The sequence below is a fragment of the Myiozetetes cayanensis genome, unplaced genomic scaffold (assembly GCF_022539395.1).
Source record: "Myiozetetes cayanensis isolate MyiCay16 unplaced genomic scaffold, myiCay2020 scf6-25, whole genome shotgun sequence".
Classification (NCBI taxonomy): domain Eukaryota; kingdom Metazoa; phylum Chordata; class Aves; order Passeriformes; family Tyrannidae; genus Myiozetetes; species Myiozetetes cayanensis.
In genome coordinates, this window is record NW_026087853.1 from 46,898,747 (window position 1) to 46,925,965 (window position 27,219).

The following is a 27,219-nucleotide window of genomic DNA, read 5'->3' on the forward strand; positions in this document are numbered from 1 at the left end:
TTATTTCAAAGGTGGTATGATTTGAAACTCAAATTAGTTCAGTTCTGACATTCTGACATTTTTTTGCCAGTATTCTAAATGAACCAACCCAATGGTAATATTTATAACTGTACTGAAAGATGACTTCCTAAGAATTTGTGATATTTCTTGGTAGGCTGTGCTTGCTCAAACCCGGAAGGGTATTTGAGGGGGTGACTTCCTCTGAGGGGGGTCCATCTTACCAGTAATTGACTGGTAGGCCCAAATCACTTGGGGGGTCTTCATGTCTTGAACAGATGCATCATTTGGCAGAACAAGCAGAAAACAATGTAAAATGAGCAGTTGTGATCCATCTTTTGAAATTCACCTTTTAAGAGCAGAATGAGTGTACAGTTGGATGCACATTAATTAAGGGGGTCATTGGGAGATGCGTTGGTTGTTCCAGTGCATATGAGTGGGACGTAACAATTCCAAATGGATAGATTTTTGTTTCCAGTGGATAATTAGTGTGCTGATCACGATGAAAGTAGTAGCCATTTCAAAGTGGAAGCTGCTGCCTAGAGCAGGGCATGCTGGTTGTAAGATACCTATTACTTCTTAACAAAAAAACGTAGCTCAGTACAAACTTACTGGGTTTATGATTTGTGCTTGCCTAGGGTGAATAAACTGGACAAATGCCTGTTTTATGAAGCTGTTATAACAAGATTAATATCTGTTGATAAAAGACTCATTTCTGAAAGGTATTTCTGTCAGAGCTGAGATTTATTTTTTATTCCACCTTTGGTAACAGCTTTTGTGCAACCTACATTTACATTGTATAGAAGCAATATTATATGCGTGAGGAAATGCAGTTGAAGCTTATCAGTGTAAGACAAGACACAGCCCAGTACTTCCCCCTTCTGATGCTGTTTGTATTATATCAAAGAAATTGCCCCTTGAAGAACAGTATTCATTTTACTGATGTATCTTTTCATACAAAATTCTAATAAAGCCCAGCAAGCTTTTGCATGCTAAAAATGTACAAACCAGTGTAAGTAATGAAAAAAAGCCACTACCAGTCCAAATTCGTAGTTTGTGGGATAATTCTTGGTACACGTTCTTGTTTTAAAGTCTCCTAGTGTTTGCGTTTTTTTTTTTCCCTGACCTTTGAGAGAGAAAAGTAAAATGTAATCAGAAAACCACTTAGGTGTGGATGCAGCATTCCATGCAGTGTGGTACAGGGCAAAGGCTCCTTTACAACGGGAAGCTGGCAGCAGCCACGATCGGGCATTAGAACAAAAAAACAAGTGGCAGAAGCTGGGGGTCTGACTGTGGGAGAGTCACCCACTTTGTGTTTAAAAAGTGAGTCAAGCCAATGCACACTTGAGGATTGAGCAATAGGCTTCCAGTTTCTGGGGATGAGTGAGGAGCTCTCGGTAAGGAATACCAGCAAAGGAATACCTCACGGGAGCAAGCGTGGGAAGAGAAGACGGTGAATGCAGTTGTTTAAGGGTTCTAGGAACTCCAGGAACTGTATGGATTGTAATAGTTCAGTATCCCAGGCCCTTTCCTGTGGAAAATATTTCATGATTTCCTTTCTAAGCAACTTAGAAGTTGCTTTCTTGGCCAAGGAAGGGGCTTGGTTTTTATTGCGTAAACGATCACCCTTCCAAAGGGACCCTCCCTTAAACAGAGAAGTGTGGAAATTGGCAGTGATGACGATGGATTGAGGGTGTGGTATTTGGAGAACAGAAGGCAGATCGTATTTGGAAAATAAAGTGATAGAGTCACCCTGGAGGAGAAAGCTTTTAGTGCTGTCTGTGGAATGGTGTTGCAGAAAACCGCTCTATGAGCAGGGGCAAAGAAAGCCCAAAAATTGAAGGAGGAAGATCAAGAAATCCTCAGTGATGTCAACCATTGACAGTGCTCAGTGTAAAGGCTTTGAGAGCTGGCCCTTAGGACTTCATGAGATCAGGATTTTACTTCTGCAGTAGTTCAGCAGGACAAAAGGTTTAATCTGAAGAAATAAGAATAAATTTAATTATCGATGTATGCGATGTCATTCTCAAACTGATCTGCATGCTCTTCTCTTTCACTTCTTTCTGGCAAAGGCCATTCTGTGTTGGCATTCATCACACCTAATAGGGTTGTAAAAGTCATGTGTTTGTTTAAAAGCCTTAGGAGAAAGAGAACATAATAGTAATTGCTTACAAAACTTTGAAATGTTGAAAAAAGAAGATACTGTTTATTACTTTGCATTTGATCAGTAAATGATAAACACAGGCTTATTTTTTAGCTGTTTAAGTTCCTGATTTTTATGCAGTTATGGTATTAAAATGCCTGGGGAACCTGCTACAGGATGGGTTTTCCTACCGAATGCTGATAGCGAAGCAATTCATGTAAGGGTTTTATAAGCTTCTGACAGAATTAAGTAAAGCTTGAGGTTAGCTCAAGTCTGAGTGACTTGAGGTCTTGTCATGTCACCACTTTGCTGAATTATCCAGTTACTTCTTTTTCCCCTGTAGTATATAGTTTATGGGTTTTGGAGGGTGTTTTGTGTAATAGATAGCAATAGGTAGATATTGAAATAGATCATTAAGAAGAATATCCAAAATCTTTACTGTTTTGGATATCCTGCAGTGGCTGAGAAATAGTCTTTTTTCTGTCTGTAATGTTCTAAACTCCAATGAGAGAAACCCTGGGACACTGAACAAGATCCTTAAAACAAAGTAGAAGACTTGCTCAATTTTTGTTTTTAATGATTACTGTTATCCGTATTAAATATTTTGGTAATACTTCAGTAGGACTATCTCATTGACTCAAGAAATCCCCTCTGTGGCAAATAGATACTTGTTTATGTGCTTGAAGTTGGGTGAGATTATTCTAACTCACAATAAGTGACAGTCCTTTCCTCAAAGCTTTTAAATGTATTTTGCAAAGGGTGATTTTTTTTATTCTGAAGTATTAGTATTCTGTTCCTTGCTTATATTCCCATTACTTCTAGGTATTTCCTTATGTGGTTATTTTCCAATCCTCTTTCCCCTTGCAATTTGTTTTTAACTACATTGTTCAGCTGTATTAATTAGCTTATCCAGAATTATTTTCAGTACTTACATGTATAGTTTGGAGCTGGTTGGGTGCTCAGGAGGTTCTTTTTGGTTAAGACCTCTGCCATTGAGGAGATAACAGCTGTACAATAACAAATCTACAAAATAGGTACTGATTAGATACCTTCCCCTTTTTTCTGAGTATATTGCATTATCTCAAGCTGGCACAAACTTACTAAAGCATTACTTGTGTGTTCCTGTTGGACCTGTATAACATGACTTTTTTCAGGAAGCCATAAAATGGATAAGAGCTGGGAGGGAAACTGTAACAGGAGTATTAAGATAAGGAACTTTCAGCAAGGCCAAAATTACACTGGAGAGTGTAGAGATAAAGAAAACAATAGCAGTTGTGCTACATAGCACCTGGTAATGCTGAGCATTTTCAGGCTGATTAAAGTGTTTGTTTATATTCCAAGGGTTTGTCATCAGAAGCGAAAGACAGGGTTTCCTGCTATTATTTGCGTTTCATGATTGTATGTTAGACACTTCCCTTTGAGATGCTGGTACCTGGTATCTGAGAAAATTAGAAAAACTGATGTCCATGAAGATTAGGTCAGATTAGCCAGAACAGGGGTATTTTCCAAGCTGACAGTTTTAAAGAAAGAAAAGGTTAGGAGAAGACTGAGAAGGAGCGGGAGAAGCTGAAGCATTTCATTCCAGAAGCATCCTTAACAAAGGAATTAAACACTTCTCAAGTAAACTAGCAAAGAGAGCAAGAAATGCTGTATTCCCTTTGCTCCTTTCTACCAGTGGTCAGAAATGTTTCTTTACATATGTATATCACCAGACAGAAAACAATAAGGAATGTGAAACCATCATACAGATCCATTTCTCCTTCCCTTTGTCCCTAAATAGGGTCTGCCAAACGGCTATTAAATGAGAAATATGTTGAAATCCTAAAGCTGAAACAAATGCCTATAAAACTATTACTTACTTGGGCTTCCAGAACTTTAAACCGTTTTTCTTGTTCTTTCAACCCACTAAAATATTTCGACAAATTATCTACCCTGTGGAAACAAAGCAGAACACACTGAGCGAAAAGGAAGAGCCGTGGCCCCTCACTGCATTCTGTGCTGCTCAGACATCCCAGAGCCCCCTAAAAGTTTTGTCCTTTTGAAGTGTTCCAAGAAGTATTTATTGGACAGAGCAGCATCTCTGGAACACTCATGTACCTGTTGCTCAGGGACTCATAAAATGACACAAATCACAGCAGCAATTCAGCTTCTGGTGAGGGCCACTTAGCCCCAGGTGTTGTCGAAATCAAGGGCAGCAGAAAGGAACCTTCTGTCTCTTCAGCCACTCATGTGGCTTTCCCACCTGTACCAAATGGAAACTGATCCTGGTGTGAAAACTGAGGCCACAATATTTTCTACCTACACTTAAAATTTACACAAGGTTTCATTTTTGGGAACTGGCTTGATATTCAAATACATTTTTTCATGCAGTTCAAAAGGATTGTGTAGGGAACTTCCACATAGTGCCTCCAAATAATGGAATTATCCACCTGCTTTCTGCATCCTTTACCACTTCTCCCATCAGTTCCTTATTCTTAGCATCTGATTCCCCATAGGCTTGGCAAATCCCTCTCCGGTTTCTCCTAGCTACTTATTTCAAAGTTTCCCTCTTAACAGATTATGTTCCAATCACATCTATATGAAAAACCTGCTGCTGGGTGGGTCTAATGCATTTTCAGATTGTTTCAGTGCAAAGTTCAAAGAATCAGTTTCTGAAGGTTTCATAAGATTTCAAAAACACAGCGCTACCACCTAAGAGGAAAGATAAAAAGCCATGGGTTTGGTGATGTTCATCTAAATCTTTTCTTGTCTCCTTCTGGCTCTACCTGAAATACTGTGAAGCTGGAAAGATCCTCACTTTTCCACTCCAAGAAGTAACCTCACCTACAATGTACCATCTTTAAAGCATTCTGGTTTTAAAGCTAGAAAAGAATGTAATAGTGCCTTTTGTTTGAAAACAATTATACACATATTTATTGCTTTATCTGAACAATTAAACTCTCACTCCTGGGGTTTGTCAGTGATCTGCTTATGAGAATAAAGCTTAAACCAATATAATAATTCTAAATTATTATGAATTGAGGGTCCATGTAAATTAGAGGGAGAAGAATACATGAGGACACTATTCTGGTCTCCAGCTATTCTGTGAGTTAGATGGAGGTTTGTTTTGAAAGAAAGCAGACAGCACAAGAACATTTCCATGGAACTTTCTTCTTATGGTAACTTTCACACCCACTGTGCCTCTATTTGAAGTCAGTTTTATTATAAGAGGAAACAGCTGGAACAGGTGTTAAAAACTTCTTTGAAGAGTGGTCTGCTGTCTGGCTTTCTGTATTGCCTTAGATGTTTCTGTTTCCCCTGCATATAACTACTTTGTGTCTCATTGAAAGGTTTAAACCTCGGAATACTAACTTAGGACTTTAGCATACTAAACCAATTTAAGTGGTATTCTTAGTGGGGAGATATTTTATAGAAGTACATAAATGGAGACTCAAGTCATGCCATAAAGCCATAAATATTTGTTTTTCTGCATCTGTGGGCTGGGGCTAATTCAAGGTATCTTAACCTTCCATTCGAAAGTCTAAGCCATTAAAAAGTCTCATTCAAAAGCCCGTGCTGCATTGCATTCCTACATGGGATGAAAGTACATGTGCTGTAGCACAGCAAACAAACTGGTTTTCCACCATTTCTTCATGAATTTAATTTTCATTAAACTTGACTGCAGATTTGGCTGGAACTTACAGGTCTGTAATTGCACATACTCCAAGAGTGACAAAAAAAACTTCTAATAATGTAGTGATGGAGGCCTCTCACATTTTTTCATGAACTGTGTATTTCCTAAGTGCGTTCCAGTTGGACCCTTCGTATAAGCTTTACGAGCACTTCAATGTTCATCTAATTCAAAGCTGGACATGCAAGTTACACTTACTATGGGTCAGAATAACATACTTATTAGATGTGGCCTTCAGCCTTTCTTCATTGCTTTCTTTCTTTTCTTGTTCAAGGTTTATGAGATAATGTTCCTTTTGCATCAGCTCCCATGTTATGATTTTTTGATCTAGGCCCACTGGAAGATCTCTTTCTGTAGGAAAAATGCATTAAGAGTTATATTTAACTCCCTTTTCTGTTCTACTAGCAGTGAAAGGCTGATACGCTAAAGGAAAGTGAAGTCTTATCATTGCAGACCCTTTGTAACTGCAGCAGTCATGTTATGAAAATGAAGGTATTTCATACCTTTTTTTCTTGTAATGGCAGGCAGTAAACCTTTTTGCAGTTAGATATGACTCCTGAATTTTCTAGAGAACAGCATAACCAATTTCTTGTGTTTCATTTAAACTCATTTACAAGCTTAATAGGCGTCATATTTTAGCCCCAAAGTATTCAATGAGCTGAGCTTAAAGTGCATCTGAGCTTCTTCACTAGACCAATTATAAACAGGAAGGACAAACTGTGAGTAAATCCCTCCACCTCGAAACAGAAAGGCTGGTGTTGCTGTCCAGTGTCCAAGCCAACAACAGACCTAAACTTCACACATGTGTTTTGAATGGAACATAACAGTTTTGCATCTTCCTGGTAAAAGGGCACACTTGTTGCATGCTCCATGTACTTGCTTTCTTAGAGGAAAAAAGGAATTCTTTTCTTTGAAGAATCTCCAGCAACACGCTTTGCTAGCCAGGAGGAGTGTGTCTGACACTCCTTAGGGAGCTTAGTTAGGGGGCTATAAATTGGTCTAGTCTGAGAGCAGTTCTGCTCCAAAGCCCATCATCATCCTGTGTATGAGGAGTAAATAGGCTTATTGTGAGACACTATCAAGTTTGCCATCATGATAGAAAGCCCCTTCTGTATTTACCTGAACTTCATCGGTAATAACTTTTAATTATAACTGTTAAGACACCACCATTTCTCTAAGAGTGCTTATTCTCTCTCCATGTCTCTATATATTGGGAAATTCCATTGATCATAGTAGATTTCTAGACTTGTTATTTGTTTATAGGGTTACCCATACCTAATAATTATTAAAATTCAGGAGCAAATGAAATAGCTATTCTTTAAACCTATCAATTGCTTTATTTTCAGAAATCAAATCCCTTTAACCTGTTTTATATTGTAATAACTATGATGCATAAAGAAATGCATTGTGGGAAACTCTTTACATTATAAACCTTAATTTTTCATTTGTCATCTCCTGGCACTCTTTATTAAAAGTAATTTGTGACTCTTGGCTTAAGGAAATCTGACTTGCTCTTCTGTTTTGCCTATGCACCATATCCTAGGAGAGTGTCAGGGTCTCCTGTTGCCAGATGTTTGTTAGCAACTCACCCAGATGTTTTTTTTATGTTCCATTTTGTTGAAGAGTCTTCTGAGAACCAGAGTTATGTGGTTAATAATGATAAATGGTGGTGCTAAGGCAGGACGGCCATGATATTCCACAATCAGGTTGTAGCGCTGAACTTTCCAGAAGATGTCTGTATTGCCCTGAACAACTTGAAAAGTATAACTGTAATTGGAGGGGAAAATAAAAGTATATAACTGTTTTGACCACAACAAGATAAAGATAAACTTTAGTTCCATCTTTACTTTAAAGAAGGAACAACACGCTCAGCAAGTAGTGTTAATTCCATCTAAAGTTTGTGCAGACTCGTAGGTACTAAAATAATTGCAGTTGCAGCCTTCAAATGTTAAAAGATATATTTGTTTGGTTTGGGTTTTTTGTTTGGTTTTTTTTTTTTTTTTTTTTAAGAAAGGTAATTCTATTTCACTCAGAAAAGATCAGCAAACATGCCACATCAGTCCTTCAACCAAATTAATCATTATTAACTGTGTTGACAACAAGCATTTCCCTTATGTGCAGATCACCCACTGTTAAGTCTGCCAAGTTTATGGCTGCTTTGCACCTGCAGACTTGTGCTGCAGCACAGCCAGGGACCCAGACCATTCTTAATTGACATTTTAGCAGTAAAAGAGGCTTCTTTTCTTCTTATCTTCAATGTGGCTAGAGTGAGGATGATGAGAACTTGAGCTATATGATCAGAGAATTCTGCCTATCAATCCCCAAGTAATATTTATTAGGAAAATTGCAAGTGTATTCCAAGATGAGTAGCCAACAGCAATGTAGTAAATGTGGGCATTCACTTAAACTTTTGCAGTCTCTGTCTTGATACTTGGTGAAATCTCTCTTACCTGAACATTGCAATCAGGAGATTCATAAGCAGAACATTTGTGACTAGTAGGAATATGACCAGCAGAAGTATGACAAGCCAGTTGGCATAGCTATTAGGACACGATGGTGTGTTCTCCTGCAGAATCTGCAGTGGATTAAATGTGCAGTTCCTGGGATATGTTCGTGATGCTGCAAAGGAAGATAGAGAAATAAAAGAATAGAATTGACAAATCCTATTGCCACATGTTTCTCTTAGTGTGGGGACAAAAGCTGTGCATTTTGGTGACCAAGATCTCTGATTTTCAACAAAGAACGGCAAGAATCACAAATTGTTCCTGAGGTTTGAAGTAATGCATTTCATAGCTATTTCAGTGCAAAGAAAAACTGAATTAACACCTCTAAAGATGTCTTTCTTTAAGAACTAGTGACACGGATGGATGTGTATATTTAGTACCTTTACTGTTAAAATAGAAATCAAAGACAATGATGATACTGATTACTAAAATGAGATTTAATATTGGCTGCATGTGAGCACTAGCACAATTTTGTTCTGAATATTTTACAATCATCAAAAGCTTAAACCAAATATTGTGGTAGTACTTTTGTACTGCCCTTGTTGACTACTAGCAGGACCATGAATACGAGACTCTCTTTACCCCAGCAGGGTAAAGAGATTGCTTGAGCTACAGAATTTTCTTGCAGTTGAAAGATCATTTGTGTGCACTAACATCCAGGTCTTTAATTTTGAGAAAATGTAATCATGTTGTGTACGTGAAGAGACACTGCTTTATCATGCAAGACATTTGCAACCCTAGGACAGTTCAAACCTCCACAACTTTGCCGCTCATTTAGTGGCAAGATGGCTGTCATAGATGGCTTTTTTAGTAGCATTCATCAAAAAGGGGATTGTATTGAAAGGGCTGTGGATCCTTTTTAGACTACTTTTGAGTTCTCAAAGTCAAACCACCTCCGAGTTTGTGTTCCCCTATATGCTTGTGTCTTCACAGTCCTTATGCTGGTATGTGCATTAGAGGAGAAAACTCAGTAAAACTGGGATTGGGATTCCTCATTGTAGATTTAAACTGCTTTGAGTATCTGAGCTTGCAGTCAAGCCTAGGAAGAACATCTGGTTCTACTGCATCAGACTAGGGGCCTACTGCTGTAGTCTGTTTCCAGCTATGAATTAAATCCACAAATTTGGAGGAGCATAATGATATTTACTTTTTCATTTTCCATTTTTTCCCTAGTAATTCTTTTTTCAGCTGCCACAGATAACCCCAGGTCATACTCATTAGAGCATTAGTTATATCAAAGCTCACCACGGCTGGAACTGCTTTCACCTTATACTTATCTACACTGAATTTCGTTTGATGATTTAGCACTCATGGGGCTCCTCTGCATCTCTTAGGTGTCAGTTTTCATCTTTACTATGCAGTGATGTAGTTTTGTCAGCAAATTTTGTTCTCCTCATTACCCATCTCCTTTTCCGTATGTTTCATAAAGATGTTACACAGAATAAGTCCCAGAGGTTCCCAGAACAAATTACTCCCTTCAGGAAGCTGCCCATACAATTGATTATTTTTTTCTCCATTTCTTTTAGCCAGTTATCTCTCCAGGTGAAGACACCATTTGGAATTTCAATGGAGAGAAACACACATTTCTAGGGAATGCTACATATGACCTTTTTCCAAATGAGGTGAATCCTATTCCAGAAATATTTGTCTCTACAATTACTGTAATGGAAATAAGAGTGACTGATTGTGCTGTGCATGCTTACACCATAGGTTTTTAAAACTAAGTGAGATGAAGCACACCCCTGCTCTCGTCTCACTCAGACTTTTTTGGCTTTTCTAAGACATGTTTTTTCTTATTAAGCAGAGTGAACATGAAAGAATGCTTACCAGTTTGCTTCTGTGTATGTTTTGGTTTTTTTTTTTTGTTCCATTTATAATTACTCTAAGTTTGAATCCTACTTCATTATTACCACTGACATTTAGCACTGTTATTCTGGCTAAATCCTGTGGTGTTACTTCAGACTTCTTTGGGAGATGACCTATTATGTATTTCACCTGCTTGCCTATCAGAAGTGCTGCCTTTGAACTTTTATGTCTAATTATTTCTGTGTCTTGTGATTATTTTTATGTTGTTTTGTTTGCAATGTTGCACATAAGCAATTACTACCTTTATTTGATTTGGGCAGCTTTATCTCCAGAGTAAATAAATGCTCTAGAGGAATATTTATTCTAAAATATAAGTGTTTGCTTATGGGCAGAGCAGTACTGTTTTAACACTGTCACGTTAAACTGCTGCCAAAATGTATGGAGGGTGCTATTATTTTAGTTTACACAGGGTTATCTGGGTCTAGGTAAACTGAATGGAAATGGATGGAAGTGAAAGGAGGTATTCCAGCCTTTAAAACTGCAAATCCTTGTGTGAATATTTCAGAGACCTTGTCTAAATAAAGGGCCTGCCCTTATGGTCTATTGTACTTCCACAATGCATGTTATCTCTTTGAAAATATACTATTTATGTCAAAGTAATATGAAAACTTTGTCCTACAGGACTAAGATTAAAAAAAGGTAAAATAAAAAGAGACAATACTTGGAAGGAATTCTATGCTCTAATCAGAAGTGTGCATTAGAAAAGGCCAAGTTAGGGGGAAAGAAATTTCCTTACTGTCTATTTCATCCAGTGGAATCTGACCAAATATCTGAAGGTAGGGACGATAAAGCACCCTTCTGAATATCCATTCCACTTGTCTGTCATCAGGATGAAGTAGAGCTTGAGTTGTCACACCGTAGGCAATGAGCCACACACTCAAGAAGAACAGAAAGAAGAAAACATCCTTCATCTAAAAAATAGAGGGGGTGGGGAGAAAAGGAGCAGTGACTGTGATGCCATAGTCAAAGAACAGTATTCTTTCTGTATGAATATGGTCCGAATAATTCTGTTTCTTTACAAGCTTATTTAGGTTAAAGGAGGTGGAATATGATACAGTTCCAGGCGCAGAATTCCTCTCCTGACCTTGCTGTTTTCATATTGTTCTTGGCCTGTAATAAGCATTTTTCTTTGATAGCTCATTTAGATAAAGACATGTTTTAAACTAAAACCTTGCTTTCCAATCATCTAACATTTAAAAATGAAACACATTTTAAGTCAATCTCCCTGTATCTTTAAATACATATTTTCTGTGAGATATCTCAGTACTATGGACTGCTTTACTGCCAGTTACAAGAGTTCTGCTGCAGCAGAGAATCCTGGTAATTGATGAATCCTGCTCATTGATGAATACCGAACCACTGAGAGAGCAGACAGCGAAGTCTGCAAGGATCAGGTTGCCTTTGTCTTCAGTTTTCAAGCTAAGTGATGCATCTAAAGGATTGTTTTCAGGTCTTCCTGCTTTTAAACATTGTGTTTCTTTACAGGAGCAGAAGTAATTGAATCCTAAAACACTTACTTAAAAAAAATAATCTAATATGCATTTCAAGTACAATAATTTTTCCCTGGTGGAAGAGGAACACTTCATCCCCTTCCCATCTAATTTGACAGAGTTCATTAGGGACTGTAGATTCATTTCAATTAGATTATTGGATTGTACAGTTACCCCAAAGCATAGGCATTTCAGACCTCCAGGATGCTACTTGGAGTTCTAATAAGAAACGGGGTCTCTAAACCAGGCAAGACAGTATCTCTGACTTTCGTCAATCTCTTTTGTTTTCTGGATGATTTAAAATCTAGCAATGCTGCATGACTGTAATTGTGCCATACTGATGTGAGAGTGGTGGCAGGTATGGATATATTTTTTTCCTATCTGCAGTCTCTCTGTGAACGGGCATTGTTCTGGCATTGTTCTGTCACATTAAAAGCTACCAGACCTGTTTCAGCAATTCTGTAGCAAGGTTATGAAGAAGAAAAACAGTAAGAGATCATCTTGGACTGCTTCTCTGTTTAAGTAAAGGAAATGATCTTGCTTGCATCCCCTTGATAAATCTTTGAAAAAGGTTTCCTCTACTGAAGTAATTTTCATTGTTCTTTCATTTGACGTAAGGTTCAACATTGAACTACCAAAGCTAAGGCATTGTGTTGGCTTGGATGGAGGAAATATGAAAGATCTCATGTTGTGGTTTTGTCTAGGCTACTGTTTATGTTCTTATTTGGATCTTCTCAGTCCATGTGATATCTTGTGTGACTTCAGATGCCAACAAAGTAGACATGTCAATATACTTGTTCAAAGCCCTGGTTTAGCTTGGTATGCGGCAAAGGAAGGGTTAGGAGCTGTAGATCTGACTTGTTCCCTTACAATAGAAGTATGCTGGATAATGATCAAGAGTAAATATTTACTTGCCATTTACCCTTTTGCTACTTCAACCAAATGTCATGTTAGAATTCCATTTATTGCATTTGTAGACAAATCCAAACAGCTTGCTAGTTATGTTTATTCAATGTATAGGCTTGTTTAAACTGTAGAGCTTTTATGGAGTTCTGCTGTGAGTCACAAATCAAATATTTGTAACTCTATAATAGCACTTACAATTAGATGAACTCTATTAATCGGTTAGCATGAGCTAATTGACCTGGAGGATTAACTTGCCTAAATAAAAAGCTACTTCAATATACCAATGCATACCCAAGCACAGTAGCTGTAGTCCCAGTGTCTCTTTTCCTGCAGTAGAGTGGTAATAAATAAAAATATTTTGTCAACATCTTCCAGCATATGCTTACAAAGTACTAGTATGTTTTCATTGTAACTTGGAGCTAAAAAGTACAAGTAAAAATAATTCCTGTGGAAAATTTGCAACTACCCTTTTTCATGGATTCTTTTTTTTTCACTGTTGTTGCAAAAAACATGATCTGTTTCCTGAGGCGGAGCAGAGTCAATCACTGGAAGCCCTGCCCTTCTGTGCATGGTCTGTCATCTGTCTTTCCTCTGGATGCAGACAGCTTAGGAAGTAGGAGGAAGACCAGTAAGTCAAAGATTCTCTACTCTTTGTTTGCCAGATCTGAGTATAAATTATTAGGTAAGATACAAGGATTAGTAAATTTTGACCAACTTATTACACTACAGAGCTCTTTAGAGGGATCTATTTCAAACATTGCATCTAATACTCAGGGTAATATGCAAAATAATGAGCATTAAAAATAGATTATAAACTGATTTCCTTTCTAAAGAGAAGATTTCCTACTCTCCATTTCTTAGAAGGTACAGGTATTTATCCAAGAGAGACTGCACTCTTACCATCCTTTCCACAATTATGATCTTTGGTCCAAGTTGTTTGTGAATTGCAAAAATATGTATAAGTCTAAGTGTAAACACCATAAAATCAATGGCAAGTATTGTACGGCCGGCTTGGAAAGTTGAGTTCAGCATCCTGCAAGAACACATGAAATGAAATATCAGATCTCTGCAAATACTGCTGAGAAGTATTTTCTCAAATACAACACTAAGGTTCAGGGCACAGCCTACTTAGGAGAAAGTTTTGGGGCTGTGGTTGCATAAACCTGTAGGATGAACTTGACATAATATCTCTAGGTTGATGAGAAGCAGCCAAAAGATGGAGGAACACTGTTTTCTCTCTCTTGGCTTGAATGAGATTTATTAAAATATAAAACAAAAACATTACAACTTGAGTAAAAGTGATTTCCAAAAACAAACAAACACACAAAGCAGAGCTTTTCAGTACATGTATTTGAATATATCAATATGTCTTTTTGTGGTCTCTGGAGTAATATCTGTGATTTCAACAGAATTTTAGAGGCTCCTCTTGCAGAAACACATCTCAAAGTTTGTAGAAATAAATGTCACAGCCTGTCCTCATGTGCACATGAGACACTGCTGTCAGCTGATATACATAGCCCTTGCTACTGATGCTGTCCACATCACATGGAACAAATATTTACCTGCAGGTTACCCCAATTATGAAGAGAAAGATGGCCACCATATCACATTTATTCCAGTTATCCTCCACATACAGTTTAAATTTTTTCATTAAATTTGTGTCTTCATCTGTATAGAAACTCTGAAAAAGGGAAATAATCAGTTATTGACCCGTTTCACTATTTCATTGTGTGCTTTAACATAATACCCATTTCCTTTCTCTCTTTCATTATAAAAAACAAAACCAAATTCCTAGTGTAATAAGGAAAAACAAAGCTTGAAAACATAAGCTCAGTTTACCATCCTAGAGCACAGAAGCTGGATAAAAAAGGAAAAAAATTTTTATTCTTGTGGTAATAGTCTTCAGAATTTTTGAGGCCTGATTTAACATTTTTACAGAAGAAAATCTTTACTCTAAGGGTGTCGAGGCACTGGAATAGGTTGCCCAGGGAAGTTGCGGTTGCTCCAACTCTAGAAGTGTTCAAGGCCAGGTTGGACAGGGATTTGAGCAATCTGATCTAGTGGAAGGTGTCCCTGTCCATGGCAGGAGGTTTTGGAATTAGATGATCTTTATGGTCACTTCCAATCCAAACCATTCTATGATTAAGTCAGCATTCAGGCTGTTAAACAACACAACAACTTCCAGGCAAAGTTCAGTTTCTAGACATTGCTATCTAAACAGCAGGAACAGATTTGCATTTGTGTACTGAAACTGTCAGTAAGGGCATGTTTGATTATTTAGACAAGGAGTTGGGTTTCTTAATTGGGTTTTAGCCTGGAAATCTTCATGTTTTACAGGTTTATAATTAAATGTTCTTTGATCCAGATATTTTCCATGTCCTCCTCTAGTTATAGCCTTGCTGCACAATTTCAGATAAATTGTAATAAACTGGGATCTCCTCCCCTGTTCCTTTGGTTTAAATAATGAACACCTATTGGTTCTTTCAGAGTGAACTGATTGCAACTGCTTTTTTTCTGTCTAAGGAGAACAGCTTTATGCACTCACAGTTGGCAACACACTAGCAGCATTGTTAACACATTATTTCAGTTGTTAAACTGAGGACACTCCAAAACCAGCAGTAGGAGAGTAGTTGAGAAGGGTTTTGAGGGTTGGTGGGTTTGGTTGTTTGGTTTTTTTAAAGAAAAGCAAACCCAGAATAGATCTGCTAATGTTTTGCATTGAGCAGTATTTTAGGAAAAATGCAAATAATCTGAATCCATTAACTTGAGTTTTTTAAAACAGTCCCCAGTGGGGAAGAATCTCTTAAAAGGATGTAGAGTTGTCAGCTGTGTTACCAGGTGTAGACTATAACTTCCAAATTACATTATTTGTGGTGGGAGGACTTACCTGGTTCTGGGGAGGGAAATCAGAAAGCAACTTTACAAAGTGAAGAATATCTGAATGCTGGCAGCTCGCTTGACTTGGCTACCACTGGAGTAGGATGGAAAAACCAGAGATGGAGCTATAGGTTTATGTGGTGGAGGAAGAGCTTGCTCTGGGAGAGAGGTGAGATGTTTTGGATAAGGTAAGTTCTGTATTGTTCACCTGTATAAATCTGCACTTGACACTTGAAATCTTCAAGCTTGTACATTTACACAGATTGCAGGTCTATTGAAAAAATTGCTGCCAGTTCTACTGTGTTATTTCTAAGGTGATGTAGGTCCCTTACCTGTCGGATCTCTTCCAAGACAAGGGTAAACACCCAGAAGTATAGTATAATTTCTTTAACAGATGGACCATCAGGTGGAGGTGGTTTAAAGTCCAGTAAAAGGACATAAGTAAATAGAAACAGAAAAGCAAAGTACATTATAACATTCCCCATAAATACAGTTACAGGGGCATTCCAGAATTTTCTCCACCGGATAAACATGAATGTTGCCCACGCTGTGTTTTCAGAAGGGTTCTGTTTTTCCAATTTAGCATTTCCTCTGCAAGTGGAAAAAAATATAGGCTTGTGACAATTTCCTAAAATTAGTTCATGGGAATAAGCTCAATATTATTCTATATAAAGTTTCTTGTAAGAGGCAGATGCAGGGGGTGGCAAAGAGGAAGGCTGTAGAAGTCAGAGCAACCACATTACCACAGCAGAAATATTTCAAATCAAAAAGAAGGTTTTGAAAAGCAAAGTCACATCAGACTTAAATGCACATTTTGTTATTTCAGTTTAATTGTATTCATTTGATTTGTAATCTCATTGTGTTTCAGGATGTACTGCAAACACTGCAAATACACAAGGAGAGGGGGAAGGGGGCTAATTACTTTTTATCATCCCAAATAATAGGAAAGAAAATGGCCAATGAAGTTTGTGAGACAGTTCTTAAATATTTTGACTCTAAAATTTTCTTGCAGTGTTTGAATGCAGAAGTTCTTGTTGTTGTTGTGATTTTAAACTTTTGACACAGTCTCAAAGTGCTGGATCATACTAAGCATGATCCAGGATCATACTAAGCATTTTGACTATCCTTGTTGGAGTCTGATAGAACTACTGAAGGAATACTTTAGTCCTTTTCACAACTGGCATCTTGCCCTTTATGATTAAATTAGAGTAAGTTAAAAAAAAAAAAAAAAGCAATGTAGAAGCCTTTTAGCAAAAAGAGTTGACCTCATAAATGATGTATTAAGGTAGTCTTTGAGTATTGTGGAATTATGCAAGTATTTTGGTAACCAAAGGGAAATTTGACCTGTAGATCCACAGTTGTTTTTCTGTGTTTTGGAACATGAACTGGTATCTATTGGCAATGGAAATTATCCTGTGCAGAAAATGCAAGTTCCTTGTATTTGATAGCAATTTGATCTTAGTGTGAGGATTTGTTTCCACATAAAATGCTCTCCTGTGTAAGCTAAGGATGTTATTGGATCTTTAATTTGTGATTCTGACTCTGAGAGGTGTCATCTCCAACAAAGGATGTGCACACTAGGGTATGTTTTCAATTTCACTTCACAGAAAATAAACAATGATTCTTCACTGCTTTTTAATTTCCTCTGACAAACTTTCTAATTATTAAATACATTTGTTACAAGGAAAAAATATCTCTTTGCAGCTAATCTTTTCTATGTGCCTGATTCTGTACTATCTCTTAATTTATGACATCATAAGATACATTCCCACGGTAACAGGCTAATATCATAAACAGATAATTGCACTGTTTCTGTAAGATGCTGAAATAGATCTGGGAGGGAGAGAGCCTCCTTGTTAAAATAAATTGCTAAGATGATAGCAATTGGAACACACAGTGTAATGACCAAACCATGCTGCACTCAGGATATGGGAGTGCTTTATGATATTGCTTACAAATAGCTCCCAAGAGGCAGGTGCTTTTACACCTATTTTATAGGTTAGGGAGGGAGAGAGAAGAACTAATGATTTTCTCCAATATACCAGCAGTTAAATGCCAGAAGTAAAAATAGAACCTAATAACTCTGACTTGGTCCAGGACTTCATACTGCAGATGATGCTTCCTCTCTTTACCATTGTTCACGTATTTCTGAAGTTCTCTTTAAATCATCGGAAGCTTAATGCAAGTGGCTATTTAGCACTATTTAACCACTAAGAGAGCTCTGTACCAATCAAAAGCTGCTTATCCTGACTTAAGTCCTTGTGGTCTCCCAGGTTTTGGCATGGGGGGTGTGTGTGGGAGATATAGGGTGGGATTCAGTTCTGAATCACAGATCTCTGAGTGGCCGGGAGCAACTGACACAATCTTTGTGCTCAGTCACCCATTTGTGTGATGTTCCCTCGAACTCATAAGGTTCCTCAGGGCTCATCTTTTAAAATGTAAATGAAGAGTATTAGAATGGTAAGAAGCCATGTCAATATAAAATTCCCCCAGTACTGATGTGTGCAGGTATGCCTTGGTAGGAAATCATGCAGTGATGCACTCAAATAGTGTAAGACTTTGCTGAGAACCTTCTTTCTGCTCAGCTCAGTAACATGATAAGTTCCTAAAATCCAGTGTATACCAGCCATCTTGAGCTAAAGGGAATGTCAGGAAATGCTATTTGATTCCCAAGGTATTAAGAAGATCCCTTGTTCTGCAGAAATTACCTGCTCAGAACAAGTAAAGTGGTGTCTCCTTAAAGCAGTGCAATATCCCTGTTTATTTTCTATATTCCTTTTAGTGAGCAACAAGAGCAGTCATCAGAGGGCACAGCACTTTCTGAGGAGTAATGATTTTCTTGGTTCTTCAGCTGCTCCTTAGATCATTAACTGGTCACTAATCCACAAGAAATGTCCTGTTTTGTGCCTGTTGTCATACGAGTTATCTTGACTAATGATTTTAAAATTACCTATCTTCTTCCTTGGAAAAAAACAGAGTCCTCTCTGTATCCAAACTGTCCAGCTCTCTTGATGGCTCTGGCTCATTCTTTGGTTGTTTTTCCTCACTGTAAGGAAATAAACTCATTAGTTGAAAGATGATGCTTAGTTATTTTTGACTCCTAAATTGGCATTAACACAGAACTGCTAGCATGTACTTATCTTGGACTTGCTCCACTGGGAAGCTAGCACATAATGCATACCCTTACCTTTACAAACTCTTTTTATTTTCAAGGAGAAGGCTGAAGTCACCCACAAGATTCGGAGAAGTGATAATTGGCATGCTTCACAAAAATGGAGCAGGATGCTCAGTTTCTTCAAATTACTTATGATTTGAGCAGAAATAAACCCCTCATTCCATCTTAGACAATAGCCCAATTCTCCATTCCTAGTTACTCTTAGTAGCAATTAAGAGAGGAAATGCCAGAAGCAGTAGAGAACGTGTCGATTCTTGCATTTACAGGTGAAGGAGGCCAAAAAATGGAAAATTTGAAAGGATTACTTTGATTATGGATCATAATTTAAACTTTTCCGTGAAAACTTTGCCAAAATATCGCATTAAATTAATTTGTGAATCTGGCAGCCAGTATGGCAAGAAGGTCATCTTTAGTCATACTAGCAAAAGGAAAGTCTTAAGTCAGCAGTGCCAAGCAAATTTTGCTTCTGCTCTTTATGTAGTTTAACAGTTAATAAGCATGGATTTCATAATAACATGTCATTCCACAGTGCCAAGTCTGATGATTTGAATATGATTCTATAAATGTTATGAGGTTTTCTTTCTCAGATCCTGGATTTTTATGATCATCTGAGCATCTTGGCTGCTCTTTTTTATTTTCTGGTTTTTTTTTTGTTGTTTGTTTGTTTGTTTGTTTTGTTTTTGTTTGGTTTGGGGTTTTTTTGTGTATAGGTTTTTCTCAAGAAAACCTAAGATTCAAATCATCTTCATTGTGACAAAAAGCTGAAAACTACAAACTCCAAAGCTATGCCTGCAGAAGACTACTCTGAAAATCTTAATTGATTTAATGTCAGTCCTATGTTTTTAAGCTTGACTTATGGTTATCAAGGCTTGTGGCTGATAATACTGCCTTGTGATGGCTGTTTTCCTTGAAAAGATACAGAGGTTTGAACCAGGCATCTCCAAATCTAGACGAAGCAGACAATGCTACACCTGGAGATATTCTAAATATTACTGTTTAGAATCTGGAGCTGACAGAATTCCAACAGGCTTTTCTCTGGACTGTGCAAAACAGAAATGATCTTTATGAAACCGTGGCACTGATCTTTTAAGTATGAGAACCGGCACTAACACAGGATGCACAAATCACTGAGCCCCATAAAAAACTGATTTGGTTAATAGCAGTCCTTTTGACGTTGACAATATTACTGTCTTCATCACTTAGATGAGAAATTTTGAGTCTGAATATTTTTTACGGCTTATTTTTCATCACTTACTTATCTCTTCCATCCGAATAGTTATGTTCATACCTGAATGCTATTAAATTTGTGTAGATTAGGAAAGGACACCAGAACCCACAGATTAACTTCAGGATCTGTGTGCTTGTTGACATGTCTCCCCACCATATTTTTGTCAGGAAGGCCTGAAAGTCAAGAAAACAAGAGATGGCTTTAACACCAAGAAACCATACTTGCAGATGAAGTGCATCTATGGTCAGTGACTCCTAAGACAGTGAATGGTCTGGAAACCTCAAGAGCAGGCACACCTTCAGAGCAAACAGGTGCTCTGCACGTCCCTCTGCAGATGTTCAGTATGCAAAGAGTTATTAAGAGACCAGTGGAAAGAACAGCAAGTCAAATGGAATTAAGCAACATCTGTAGTACTAAAAAAGTGCAAGTCAGGCACTGGGAACTAAAAGCACCGTCACTCTTAATTTGGCTTTGTGTGTGCAGAGAGAACTCAGGTTGCGACAGCAAAGCTGAATAGTAATTTGATTTAGCTTTTTTTCAATGAGTTCTTTCTTGAATCTGAACAAGGAGTTACCTCACATCTTGGAGCAGCTTCATCATGCCCCAGGCAGATTTACAGTGCTTTTCTGATGCTTCTCTGTGAGCAAGGAATGAATAAAAAGCAAAAAGCACACAAGAGATTAAAGGGTAAACCTTCTCAGGGGGAACTGTGTTGGTTTGGCAAGGACATGGTGTAATGTCCTCTTCATATGGTGCCAGGGAGAGAGTCCCTTCTCCAAAGAGTGGCTCTTAGGGGAATGCATTTCATGGTGTTGTTCAGTTGCTGTGCTATTCTTTTCTGTGTCCAACTTAAAGCCCCAGGGGTATATAAAACTTACCTGGACACCGTCATGTGCAAAGAAAGACTTTGCATCTGCTTCTGTAGCAAGCTGAAGGCAAGTGGTTCTGCTCCAGTACTGATTTTTCCTCACCAACAGAGCAAATGCTCTCTCCTCACTGTTGTGGTAGCATTCACTAAACAGTTCTGTCAAATGAAGGAAGCAGAGACAAACAGATCTTGTAATTTAAAAGAAAAATTAAAAAAAAAAAAGTAAGGCAAGAGGGCAACGTGTGTAGGACGCAGCACAGTGGCAGCAAAGCCTGAGCACTGCCAGATGCTCATTGCTGCACCAGAGACTTCTGCAAAGCTGCTGTAATTGCAGAGAGCCTGAGAGAGCTAAGAGGAGGTGTGAGGGAGAGAGGAAGGATGCTGGACACAAGAATAACTCACCACAGCTTTATACTTGTGTTTACATGTGTTGGGTTAGAGAGCAGATGAAACAAATTTGCCTTGGTGAAAAAAAACACTGTAATTTTAAAATTGCACTAGTTACAGAAAAAATTAGTAAATATCTCAGTACTTTCCTTTTACCTCTTTCTATCTGCATGCTCTCTTCTCCACACAGGGCCTCTGACAGGTCTGGAGTTTGGGTTTTGTGTGTTTTTTGTTGGTTTGGTTTGGTTTTTGTTCTTTTTAGTCTGTTTGTTTGTTTTCTTCTGTGCTTTGGGTTTTGTTTTGTTTTTTGCTTTTTTTTTTCTTTCATCTTCAGACAGCATAAGCAATTTCTTGGAAACATGTCAGTATTTGTTACAGTCTCTCCTCTGTAGCTGCTTCATGTGGAGCTTTAGGTAATATCAAGCAAAACTGTATCTCTTGGGTGATCTGCTTACACTTTGAAGGATGAGTTGCCATGCTGTCTCTACTCTCCTGACTAAACAAATGGAGCAGCTCAGCTTTGGCTTGTAGACAACAAATCCTTTTTTAAGACAGAGGTATTTGACTTCAAATAATATTAGACTTGCTAGGGTATTATGGCATAGTTGTTTCCAGAGAAACTGGTCCTGGAGCTTAGAAACTAGGATAAACAGTCCAAAAAAGTCACGATTTACTCATTGGCCAAGATCTGGCTTCTTGTGTCTGTTTCATTCTGCTGATTCACTTGATTATCTCAGTACCTAAGCCAGCCTACATCTTGTTACACTGTGAGGGTGGAGAAAGGATCAAGTGCACTTGAAATAAGCCGATATACAGACAACTTTTGGAGTTGATGTGGTATTTATCATTCTTAAAGAAAGTTTGTTTATGTAATATTGACAGCATTATCCAGGCCAGAAATTAAAATTGAGGATCTGATCTAATACTTATCAAAGCCAAGGAGCAGACTCCTGGATTAGGCCCTGTAATTCCACGACTAAATTACTTGAGTCCTGTGATTATACGAGAACCTGATTCTTAATTTTTGTAAATAATAATGGCCCTGTGACAAGAAGGGAAAATGTGATCTGTGTATAAATACTGTAGCAACGCCTGCATGAGCCTTCAGCTGCTTGATGTACAAGCTTCAAGGGAGAGGAGCCTCTGCGTTTGTTAGTGTGTGGCATATTTTTAAAGCCCTCTGTTCACAGCAGTTCTACCCTCAGGTACGAGTTGGACTGAAGTCAGATCAGCAGAGAAGGTTGTGTGCAGACATCTGTTTCTAAACCAGGCAAAGGGGAAAGGGCTCGGCGTTCCGGCATTGCAGATGCCTGGATGTTTTACTGCTGCAGGGAGGGGCAGCTTGTCTGCTGCAAAACCAGTCTGAGCCTCACTGCAGTTTGCAGTGCAGTTAGCCCTCTTCTGGGTGAGGTAATCTCAAATTATTTTTAGCAGCAATGACAAACCTTAAAACTTGTTGCTTTAGTGGCCCTTACAGAGCGAGCTTGATATTGCAGGAAAACCAGGCTGCTGTGAGCCTGGAAGCATTTTGGTTATTCTGTCTTCCACAGCACTGTAACACACCTTGTACTAAGATCAGACACTTAAAATATCAACAAGCAGAGGAGAGTAATTTCTTCCATGCATCCCAGGGGCCAGTCTTGGATCAGTGATTTTTCCAAAATGATTGGGTTTTTAGTCTTTCTGTGGTATCTGAATGTTTGGGACTGCCTGTGCTGCAAGGCTGTTAAATTATTCATGAGAGTTGACCTTTTAAAACTCAAACAGTATTTTTTTTCACTTGCTTGCCTTCCAATGGCAGTTCCATCTTAAATTTTCTATGCCATTCAAAAGATGCCATTACTTACCGACAGCGAGCTGCTCATACTTGGCCTCTTTCATTATACAGGCTGCTTTGGTCTCGGTCTCCAGGCGGGACATTTCTTTAAGGATCTTGCAGGCTGCCAGAGCTGAAGCTACACCCTCCTGCCCCTGTAGAATGGAAAGGAGTGCTTCACTGGAGGGCATTTTTTGAATGGGGGAGACTCCACTAAGGAGCACATCCAACAACAACAAAAAATTCATACATATTTCCCCTCCCAAGAAAAATTTTCCCTCAAAACTTTCCCTCAAAAATCTGGACTTTGAAAGTCCAGAATGCTGACTGAAATGACAGTTTTTGTGATTGAGAATTGAAAACCACATATTCTGGATGTTTTCCCCCTAGCAGTGTTTGAAGCCAGGTCGAATGGGGCATTGAGCAAAGTGGTCTAGTGGGAGGGCCCATGGCAGAGGGGTTGGCACTGGTTGATCTTTAAGGTCACTTTCAACCCAAAATACTATGATTCTGTATTGGTAGTTCTTCTGCCTTCTAAGGCTGGAGACTTCTGGGTCCAGGCTCTTACAGAGGCCTGATTTGGGACAGCAGTCAAAGACTAGAAAGGAGAATAATGTGCTATAGAAATAGAGCAATACAGTCTCACAGTGCTGAGATATCTCCAGCATGGCTGTGCTGAGACCCTGCATAAGGATGAAGAGAAAGGAGGGAGCACAGCTGGCAGAGGCACAACAGTGGCACAAAGCAGAGACGTGCCTTCTGGTCACAGGGCTCCACAAGCACGAGGCCCTGCAAGGTGCTGATGCACACGCACACACACTCGCAGCCCGAAGAGCTGTGCTGCAGTTTGTCCCTCCCCATGACTCTCCCCACGCCAGATGCACTCCTCTGGAAGATCAGGGATGGGAGTCTGATAGTTATCTCACTCTGTGGGGGCAGGGAGGCTCCCAGATGCAGGAGACAGGGCCTCGGTTGTGGAGGGTTGTAAAACAGCAGCCAATTATGCCAGCTTGAAGTTCAGCCTTTGAGAGCATGATGCTGTTGTTTCCTACACATAGAGCACGTAAGCTAAGGATGCTTCACTGCACCGTCTTCCCTCCCATCACGCTTGGACCCAATCAATTGGCCTATTGTTGAAGGCACAAAATCTGCGCCTGAGAGTGTTGAGTCATCAGGAGCAGGGAAGGGAGGGCTGATTCTGCAGCAGAGGTTCAGGCTGTGCTGATTTACACCTGCTGCTGCTCTGCCCTCCCTCCATCAGACCCTCTGGCCCTCACTGGCATGAGCCATGCAGAGATGAAAAGCCCTATAAACGCTACCTCTCGTATTTTGGAAACAAACCTATCTGTCATCTGAGCTGCAAGGCTGAGCAAAAAAAGGTCTCGTAAACTTGAAATATGTTAATGTTTCACCTGGAGCAGCTACAGCTCAAAGCTTACCATAGCCCAGAAATAGTTTGCCATCTTGTGCCGGTTTTGAAGTACTGCCCATACAAACAAATCTCTCCAAGGATTTTCACTTTTCTGGTTCATATCCAAGGGTCCAGGTAATCGCTTTGTATTCATTTTATCCTGAAATATGGTTTGTAGAAATTAAAACGTGCTTTGCAGCCTCATTCCATGCAAATGACATGATCTAAGCTGCTCTTGGCCTTGCCAGTTACTTCTTCTTTTGATTTTTTTTTTTTCTTTTCTGTAGGACTAAGTGGTAATTAGCTCATTCTGTACTAAGTCAAAGGACCCTTGTGTCCCCTATATAACTCAATACGTGTGAGAACATTCTGGATGAAATAGTGACTCCACTGAAGCCGATGGTAAAGTTCTCATTGACTTTATTAAGGCCGGGGTTTCGCCGCTAGTGTGTAATATCATACAAGACAAACCTGCGATTAACTAATCTGAGCTTGCTTTCAATTATATTTGACTCTGCTTGATTGCCACAGAGGACATGGTTTCAGAGAAAAGGGAACAAAAGGCATTTGATTTCAACAGAAATAAATCTCGCCCAGGCCCTGTACAGTGCAAGAGCAGAGTACGTCAATACCCCTTTTTAGGCATTCCTTTGAGAAACCTTTCACTTGCGCAGGGAGCAGTTTAAGTAGAACACTGCTCCTTCCTTTAGCACTTGATAAAAAATTGTCCAGAGGAAGTGTAGCCACTTAGGTCAAGTTCTGAGTTTTAAGTATTTTTTTAAAACTGCCTTTGTATCTGTTGTGTGAATTTGAAGCAGTCAGAGTAGATTTCTTCTTAATAAAAGAAGTTTTTTGTGAGAATATAGTTTTTGAATTATGGAATTCTCTTCAGACTTATTTTAACGGCATTTTTTGGGGGGGTCAGGGGTGGATTTTTTCAGTTTGTAGTGAGCTATTTAATAAACTGAATTGCATTGAAAATCTTGCAGGTGACAAAGATATCCTAAAATTCTCACCTGTCTTTGTAATGACTAGCTCCTAAATTGAAACAACATGCACAGTTCAGCAGCAGTGACCCCGGTGTGCCAGTGCTGTTGCCAATGCTAGCTGGATTGAGCCACTGTTGGGAAGCAGCCATGTGAAGAAGCTTTTAAAGGAAAAAAGCTACTAGAGGGCATGATCTGATATCTGAACTGGGCCTTATTTACAGCACTTGGCCTTAGCTCACTTACTGCAAAATGCCAGAAAGGCAAGTGCGATTCTGGGGCAAACTTTTATTTCTGTAAAATTTGTAAAGCTGGAGTCTTCTTAATGACTGCAGAGGTGTTGTCCCAGGTTGTCTGTCCTTGAGAATGAGGAAACCCTGACTAGATTAAAACTACCTTTTCATACTACTAATTAATTTAGTGATTACAAAACAAAAGTGATTTAAGCTCTTGAGTGAGCATTTTTTTTAAACAGTTTTTCATTTTAACAGTTTTAAGATGCAATTAGAATTGGCAAATACCAAATGGCTTAATTGTTTAGTTTGTCTAAAACTAAATATTAATGAAATTTCTCTATATGTCTTTGTTTTGAAATCATGCATCCAAATTTATTTTCGATGCTTTTTCAAGAACTTTGTTACTTAGGAGCTTCAATATTAAATATACTGTCAAAATGCAAAAATGATGATGTATCTAGGGCACAGTTGTGGACTACAGACATTCCACAGATGTACCCATATCATGTTATCCTTGTCACGTGTTGGCCAGCGTGCTAGCCAGGGCCACTTCACACAATCATTCTTACTTCTTGCTGTGTGTTATGTCACTTGTATAACAAGACTATAATGCTCTAAAGGCAAACCCGTGACAACTGCATATTGTTGAATATTTAGTCCACTCATACACAGTATAAAGCTGGGACTAGTTTCACATATAAAGATTACCATTTTCAGACCTGGGACTGAAAATGCCCATTGCCTGCTTTTCTTTCTCCTGGAAAATACTGCCTTTCAAATACTTCTGCTTGAAGTTCTATATCAGAAATGCAGACTATTTCCATGTCTAATAAAAAGTGAGTGTGTGAAATACAGGGGTCTCTGTAGATTGTGAAACAAAGGCTACATCTTAGCAGTAATTCAAGGTACAGTGAAACCTTGCATAAAACCCCACGTGTAGAGGGGGAGAAAGAGGCATAACAATCTATTTTAGAAATTACTTTCTTTTCCTTTTTAATTTTGAAATTAAAATATCAAACCATCTCAAATGTTATAATATTGACTGAAAAAAAGAATGAGAAACTGAAGTGACTATTCTGTCATCTTCCCTTTCCTTCCCTGCCCTACCTGCAAAGGCTAGGTGTAGTTAAGATTGTTCAAATTGTAAATTGGAGTAGAACAGAACTATGACGTGAAGTTGTGACTCACAGATTTTTTCTTGCCTCCGTGTCTGAGGTCTTGATAGAAACCTTTGCATGCATCATGAAGAAAATCCCTGAGAACTCTAGAGACCTCATTGAGAGTGAACAGTGGGGAGATCTCCTTCTGCTCATTTTCGTGTTGACCAGTGAGCCCTGCCAAGGTCAGCTTGTTTTCTTCATGCTTCTTCATAAGAAGTTCATAGAGGAGACATTTCTGAGAAATGGAACAGTAGAGTCGCTGCAGACGACTGTAGGTCAGGAATTCATATATGTTAGCCCCATTGTCAATAAATAATTTTACAAATTCTGGTTTGTCATTGACCAGAGCATCCATCATCACTTCCTCCAGGTCACAGGACTACATTGATGAATGGAGAAAAAAACCAACAAAACAAACAAGTAAGTTTTTTGGGGTAATCGTGGCTGGATGACAAGAGAGGTAAGATTTAACACGGGGACATGCGCATTTTGTCTTCCA

The 27,219-nt window shown here is 38.7% G+C and overlaps 1 protein-coding gene across 1 annotated transcript in view; it reads right to left on the reverse strand.

The window, feature by feature from the left end:
• Positions 1–1,995: 1,995 nt before the first annotated feature.
• TRPM5 (transient receptor potential cation channel subfamily M member 5) overlaps positions 1,996–27,219 on the reverse strand; it is a 38,888-nt gene continuing 13,664 nt past the window's right edge. The window contains exons 9-24 of the mRNA XM_050335660.1: positions 26,749–27,099; positions 24,367–24,498; positions 22,959–23,082; positions 20,735–20,880; positions 19,917–20,029; positions 18,404–18,499; positions 15,786–16,044; positions 14,139–14,257; positions 13,477–13,609; positions 10,917–11,091; positions 8,261–8,429; positions 7,396–7,577; positions 6,029–6,161; positions 4,000–4,072; positions 3,073–3,163; positions 1,996–2,096 (exon numbers count right to left, since the gene is read on the reverse strand). Of these exons, the coding sequence (XP_050191617.1) occupies positions 1,996–2,096; positions 3,073–3,163; positions 4,000–4,072; positions 6,029–6,161; positions 7,396–7,577; positions 8,261–8,429; positions 10,917–11,091; positions 13,477–13,609; positions 14,139–14,257; positions 15,786–16,044; positions 18,404–18,499; positions 19,917–20,029; positions 20,735–20,880; positions 22,959–23,082; positions 24,367–24,498; positions 26,749–27,099 (2,397 nt within the window). The remainder of the gene's footprint in view (positions 2,097–3,072; positions 3,164–3,999; positions 4,073–6,028; positions 6,162–7,395; positions 7,578–8,260; positions 8,430–10,916; positions 11,092–13,476; positions 13,610–14,138; positions 14,258–15,785; positions 16,045–18,403; positions 18,500–19,916; positions 20,030–20,734; positions 20,881–22,958; positions 23,083–24,366; positions 24,499–26,748; positions 27,100–27,219) is intronic.